General features: G+C 48.4%; 1 protein-coding gene across 1 annotated transcript in view; it reads left to right on the plus strand.

The window, feature by feature from the left end:
• The window catches only part of mxd1 (MAX dimerization protein 1), a 12558-nt gene extending 8290 nt beyond the window's left edge, over positions 1-4268 (plus strand). Inside the window, exons 4-6 of the mRNA XM_083672738.1 lie at positions 2653-2767; positions 3688-3847; positions 4027-4268. Of these exons, the coding sequence (XP_083528864.1) occupies positions 2653-2767; positions 3688-3847; positions 4027-4241 (490 nt within the window). The 3' untranslated portion in view covers positions 4242-4268. The remainder of the gene's footprint in view (positions 1-2652; positions 2768-3687; positions 3848-4026) is intronic.
• The last annotated feature ends 3232 nt before the right edge of the window (positions 4269-7500 follow it).

The following is a 7500-nucleotide window of genomic DNA, read 5'->3' on the forward strand; positions in this document are numbered from 1 at the left end:
CACCATTACACCACCACCACCAGCCTGAACCGTTGATACAAGGCAGGATGGATCCATGCTTTCATGTTGTTTACGCCAAATTCTGACCCTACCATCTGAATGACAGAAGAAATCAAGACTCATCAGACCAGGCAACATTTTTCCTTGCGAATTGTAGCCTCAGCTTCCTGTTCTTAGTTGACAAGGAGTGGCACCCGGTGTGGTGTTCTGCTGCTGTAGCCCATCTGCTTGAAGGTTCGACGTGTTGTGCATTCAGAGATGGTCTTCTGCATACCTTAGTTGTAACGAGTGGTTATTTGAGTTACTGTTGCCTTTCTATCATCTCGAACCAGTCTGGCCATTCTCCTCTGACCTCTGGCATCAACAAGGCATTTTTGCCCAGAGAACTGCCACTCACTGGATATTTTCTCTTTTTTGGACCATTCTCTGTAAACCCTAGAGATGGTTGTGCGTGAAAATCCCAGTAGATCAGCAGTTTCTGAAATACTCAGACCAGCCCATCTGGCACCAACAACCATGCCACGTTCAAACTCACTTAAATCACCTTTCTTCCCCATTCTGATGCTCGGTTTGAACTTCAGCAGGTCGTCTTGACCATGTCTACATGCCTAAATGCATTGAGTTGCTGCCATGTTGGCTGATTAGATATTTGCGTTACCGAACAGTTGAACAGGTGTACCTAGTAAAGTGGCCGGTGAGTGTATGCATAGATATATTTATCATTTCATAGTGAAAATCGGAAAGGAATTTCCGATTCCAATTTTTCACTGTGAAATAAAAACAAAGTTTTAAAAAATCAACGTTTGTATTTCTTGAAGGTCGGTTGCGGTCAATTTTCTTCTTTTTTTTTTTGCTGTTGTTGCTATTCTCCGATACCTCCTAATTCCTGCTGGAATCGGCCCCTTGGAAGAGGCTGCATGACTGTGGATGAGGCTTCCACCTTTTTATGTTTGATCTATATGTAGATGTTTGGGATCGTAGTCCACCTGTGTGTGAGAAAGACCCGTGTTGGTCTGAGGGAGTGGTCGGGAGTGGTCTACGGTCAGGAGTGGTCCACGGTCAGCAGCGGTCCATGGTCAGGCAGGAATAGAGTCGGTCGTCAGTGTCCAACTGTCATAGGACTTGCCTGAGGGTGAACATTCACAGATGGATCCACAGAGACAGGCAGATACCACAGCTCAGGGCAGATACCATATGACACATACACACACATACACACACCCTGTCTCCTGCGTGAGTCTGCAGTTGTTAATTTTTAACAAACATCAGCCACCCATCCACATAATGTCACACACCAACGTTGCCCTGGGGCTCTCTGTCACCAGGTTGTGTAAATCCAGTCTCCTGGCCATGTCATACAAAGCCAGAGGCCAGCGAAGAGAGAAAAAACGTGTGTGTGTGTGTGTGTCCGTGCGCAAGTGCACACCAGAGGCAACCTGTGAGGTGGTGCGCATGTGTGATCCACTTGGGTCTCTCTCAATGCCATGCCTTTGTCCACAGACAACTGGGTCTCTCTGCTCTCCCCTAGGTGGGCTGAGTAGAGAATGGCCTTTGGACACACACACACACACACACACACACATGCGTGTTCTTTTTCAGTTGGAAAAGCAGTGGTCTGATGCTCATATCTATTGGGATTAGTCACTCTTAACACTGAATACATACACAGTAGCTGGCTGCTCTAGCCTTGAGTTATGTATGTTCTCAAATACTGTAGACATTCCCGCATGAGGACTTTTAATTGAAGTTCCCCTACACACACACACATGTACAGGTTGCCTCTGGCACACACACACATGCACAGGTTGCCTCTGACACACATGCACACAGACACACACATGCACAAGTTGCCTGTGACACGCACACACATACACACACATGCACAGGTTGCCTCTGACACACACACACACACACAGGCGGTGAAATAGTGAGGTTGGGACCCACCGCCTGCGTGCGTGCATGCAGCAGCAGCAGCCTCCAGTTGGAGGTGTGTTGTATAACAGGGGTCATGTGTGGTCACCCACACCCACCACACCCCAGCAGCTGCCAAGCCTGTCACCAGAGAGAGAGACACACACACACACACACACACACACACACACACACACACACACACACACACACACACAACAAGAGGTAGTTTCTCTTCCTTTTTTGACAGCTACCAGTATTACATGTAGGACCATGTCTCACACCACACACCAAGACAGACGGTTTGGTGTGGTCTGTCCCATACCCAGACAGACAGACAGACGGTTTGGTGTGGTCTGTCGCATACCCAGACAGACAGACAGACGGTTTGGTGTGGTCTGTCGCATACCCAGACAGACAGACAGACGGTTTGGTGTGGTCTGTCCCATACAGAGACAGACAGACAGACGGTTTGGTGTGGTCTGTCCCATCCATGGGACCTTGGTGTGGTCTGTCCCATCCATGGGACCTTGGTGTGGTCTGTCCCATCCATGGGACCTTGGTGTGGTCTGTCCCATCCATAGGACCTTGGTGTGGTCTGTCCCATACTGCTGGTGGTAAATGACTACAGGGGAGTCTCTGGACATGGCACTGCTGACTCTGAGGACATGTGGTGATGTTTGGGGGAACCGATGAAGTGATGCCTGTGTCTCTCTCTCTCTCCTTTTTCCCTCCCTGCAGACGGGCACATTTACGGCTGTGTCTGGAGCGCTTGAAATCTCTCGTTCCCTTGGGAGGAGACGCCAACAGGCATACCACCCTCAGCCTGCTGATGAAGGCCAAGGGGCACATCAAGGTGAGTTGTGTGTGTGTGTGTGTGTGTGTGTGTGTGTGTGTGTGTGTGTGTGTGTGTGTACGGCGCGCGTGTGTGTGTGAGAGGAGGGGCAGGAGTAATTAGCAATCGGTGTGTTTTCCAAGAGGGCAATTTTGAGTTCAAGTTACAGAGTCATGGACACAAGCCCGAAATGAGCATAAAAACAAGCACACACACACACACACACACACACACACACACACGCACACACTCCCTTCTCTATCCTTGTTCTCCCCCCATGCCTTGTCATCATCCATATTTAAACACCTGACGTGCGTTCTGTCCATTGGTGTGAGGAGCTTACGAATAACCTTGAGCCTAACCTGACAGACACAATGACCTGTTAATGGTACCACGGTGAAAATAGATTAACTATGGCAGACGTATTATGAAATGGAATAAATGACCCCGGATCCTATAAAATAATTATATAAAAATACATATCACCAAACAGTTTAAACAAAAATGAAGTCTTTGATGGTGAACATCACATGTTCACATTGTGTCGCCGTGAATGTGTGCGGTCATAAAGGGAAGTGTGTGTGTGTGTGTGTGTGTGTGTGTGTGTGTGTCTGTGTCTGTGTCTGTGTCTGTGTCTGTGTCTGTGTCTGTGTCTGTGTCTGTGTCTGTGTGTTGTGATAGGAGGGCAGTGACCGGTGTTTACTGATGGATGTCTTTGTTACAGAGGTTGGTGGGGGAGGGCATTTTAGACCAGCTGCAGAGAAGAGAAGAGATGTGTGTGTGTGTGTGTGTTTGTCTGCCTGCCTGCCTGCCTGCATGTGGAAGAGGATGGGGAGGAGAGCCTAGCACACCTTAGCGTATACGATTAGAACACACACACACACACACACTTGACCCTGTATGACCCTGCGTGTGTGTGTGTGTGTGTGTGTGTGTGGTAGAGGTTGGAGGAGAGTGAGCGGAGAGCCCAGCACACCTTAGACCAGCTGCAGAGGGAGCAGAGACACCTGCAGCGGCGGCTGGAGCAGCTGGGAGTGGAACGCACGCGCATGGACAGCACCGGCTCCAACCTCTCCTCAGACAACCCCGACTCAGACCAGGGTACGCACACACACACACACACACACACACACACACACACACACTAAGGTCGTTGACATTGTGATGAGATACCGTCTAGAGAGCAAGTCTTGGAAGGTTGTGTGTGTGGTACAGTGTGTCCACAGTAGTAATGTGTGTGTGTCTCTGTGTGTGTGTGTGTGTGTGTGTGTGTATGACAGAGGAGGAGCTGGACGTGGATGTGGACGTGGAGGGGACTGACTACCTGCTGGGGGACCTGGAGTGGAGCACCAGCGGCGTGAGTGACTCTGACGAGCGGGGCAGCCTGCGCAGCGGGTACAGCGACGAGGGCTACTCCAGCGCCAGCCTGCGGCGCCGCCTGCAGCAAGACCCTCAGGAGAAGACGGCCAACAAGCAGCCGGGCTGCAGCCTATAAGAGCACGGCTCGCCCCCCCCCCCCTCCTCCTCCCACCTCCCTTCCCCTCCCCCGACCCCCATCCAAACCCCCGACCCCCCCCCCCCCCCCCCCCACATCCAATCCCGTCCCGCCCCGTCCTATTAACCCCCCCACCTCCCACCCCAGCAGGACTGGCCTGACCAAACCTGAAGCCTGTCCTGCCGTACGTCCAGACCCCCCGTCCCCCGTCCCCAACAACACCCCTGAGACATCCACGCACTCTTATCTCACTCCCATCTCCGCCGTCCATCAGCCGTCATCCAGAACGGAGGAATCGGTCTCCGGGGCGACGCCCCCCGCTCTGATTCTCGGCTCCAGTCGGACGAGTGGGATTGGGAAGAGACACACACACACTCCACCCTTTTCTCTGTGTCCACCAGCCGTCATTTCCTTCCTTCCTTCCTTCCTTCCTTCCTCTCTGCTGTCTCGTCCTGTCCAGTCTTAGGAAGCAGAGAGACAGACTGTCATTTATTCATGCTGTTGTCTCCTCCTCCCCCCCCCGTCCCCCCACCCATCACGTCTACAGATATGACTACAGCTAGAGAATGTGATCACACTAATACACCCCACTGCCTCTTTTTACTATGGTCCAGGAGCCATCTAAAGCACTCGTTGAGATTTGTCCCCCCCGTCCCCCCATACCCAGCTCTAGCCCCTATTTCTCACATTTCTCACACATGGGGCTGTGTCACCTGATCGCCCCAGGTGACCACCAGAGCATGGTATTTTTGCACTTAGAGTATTAGAAAGGGTTCGTCTTGGGGGTTCAAGAGCTGTGTTGTCTTTTTTTTTTTTTTTTTTTTTTTTTATAAACAATTGTCTCTTCCAAACTAAGGCGCTGCAGCTATCGTACAGCTATCGTACAGCTATCGTACAGTAGTCATGTGATCAGGTGTAGTCTTTTAAGTCTTTCAAAGTTAAATCGTCTACCTGCACTGTCCATGTCCAAACGCCCCTCCCCTCAATCCCCCCAATCTCCCCAGTCCCATCACTGGGAGGGGTTAGGACACTAAGCATGGCTGTGATGTCATCCTCGTCCACAACCACTTTTAACTGTTGTGATTGGCCCAGCAATACTTCCCTCAACAACCAGGCTCTGTGGGTAGTTGGTTACCTTCAAGTTTGTGGCTCTTAGAATGGGAGAGTTTGTTTTGTTGCATACCCTGTACTTTTATGTCCACACCTGCCATTCTAGATTTGTATTATGAAAAAGAAGAAGAAGAAGAAAAAAAACTACAAACTTTGTGCAGCATGAGATTGTGAATGGGGTTAGGGTGGGGTAGGGTTGGGTAGGGTTGGGTGGGTTTTTGGGGGGGGCTTAGTCCAGGATAGGGTATATTCTTCCTCTCTCTGATGACTGTGGCGTTTTACACATCTTTTCGTGTGTGTGTGTCTGCGTGTGTGTGTGTATGTGTGTTGCTGGTCACATAGCCAGTGACTAGCCACTTAAATAGAAGGGAAATCGATCTATTGTAACCAGTCAAATTTTTAAGCACATTCCAATGTTATAGAGAGTTGGGCCACATAGAGCGTTATTTTTCAGGACAGTCCCAGGGTCTGCCCATACTTATGAGGGAGAGTGCAGTTTTGGAGCCAAGGATGACATGCTTCAGGTTAGCCAGTAGCAGAACAGATTGCTGACTTGCTTCGCCTTTCAGTGGGAACGTATCAGGAAGCGTATCAGCGACTTCCAAGTTCACCTATTATACTCTTCTGTCTATACAGCTATTTATTATTTCTGTAGTCATTTGTATGTAAATAGTTTACCAAAAGATCTCTATGTATATCAAAAAAAAAAAGTATTTATTAGATCTAAATATACTGAATATATAGATGAATATATATATATATATATTTAATTAGTTATTGTTGTTTTATGTATTTCTTGTGAGGTTTTCTGTGTAGTTGGTTTGCACAACATAGTTAATCCATTGCTTTTTAGAGCTGTCTTTTGTGCCTAGGCTTTTGTGTCCATTCTGATATTGGCACGGTGCTCCTAGAATTGAAAAACATTTTATTTGTGGTCGATTATACTTATACTTTAGCCTATTTGAAAAGCCGTCCTCCGTGTCGAGAGGAAAATAACAAAGAAGAAGAAGAAAAAAAAAAGAGAAAAAAATACGAAATATACCATTTATTTTTAAAAATGTTGAATAAAAAAAATGCAGAAAAGTGAAAAGGGGAAGCTGGTGTGCTGGTGCTTTGGCGGTGCTGTGATAGTGTCAAGCTGCAGTGGTAGTTCTCCCATCTTTGTGCCTGTGAGCCTTATTACAAAATGGCTCCTCCATCCATGAGATTTTAATACACACAGTAGAGGAGAAAATGGTGGGTGCAATAACCAGGGGACTTGCATCCAGCATTTGAATGTAGTCGATGAAAATCTCCCCTCCTGCACTGTTGCAGCACAATGCCAAAGGAACCTCAAACCTGTGTCACATTGCAGACTCTTCTAGAACTCGAAGACGGTACACCAACAACAACAACAAAAAAAGTCTCTAAATAAAATAGGAGTAGGAATTGTTTAGTCTTTTTTTTCGTGCAGGAATGCTGCACGTGTTTGTCATTGTCGAATGATGTAGCCATGTTTAGAAGGGGGGGGGGGCGGTTGTTGGGAATTGTATCTGCGAGTGTGGTGCTATGGGGGCGGGTGTGTGTGTGTGTGTGTGTGTGTCCCGTCACTGTCTTCAGAGAGAAATTCAAAAGGGGTTCAGGGTTTAAAGAGGGATGGGGGTTATTTTCCAAACAGAAAATGGAGCATTTGTATTTGACATGTTTTTTTTTGTTTTTTTGTCTTAGTTTTGATTTGGTGCAACAACAAAAGGTGCAACAACAAAAAAAGTCCACTTTTCAAAAAAGACCTAATGTATTAAGCTAAGCATTAATGTCTGTCTATGGGAGGCTACACTCTATCCCCCCCCCCTTCGATTCATGTCCTTGTTTCTGTGTTTTCCACTCCCTGTGTCTGAACGTGGCTCTCCACTCCTCCACATGCTGTGGGCCATCATGGTGCAGAGGGGGCAGGCTCAGCCGTGGGTGGGTGGGTGGGTGAGGGTGTGTGTGTGTGTGTGTGTGTGTGTGTGTGTGTGTGTGTATGTATGTATATGGCTGTTGCTCTACCCTGGTGCTTTCAGCATCTGCTTTACGAGCAGGTGTGGATTCCTCTAGAACAAGACTGCATTACGGCTTCTCTGTTCGTCCAGTGTAAGCTAATGGATCTCATCCATCACCTTGGGAATCT

Source organism: Argentina silus (genome assembly GCF_951799395.1).
Source record: "Argentina silus genome assembly, chromosome: 7".
NCBI classification, from domain to species: Eukaryota; Metazoa; Chordata; class Actinopteri; order Argentiniformes; family Argentinidae; genus Argentina; species Argentina silus.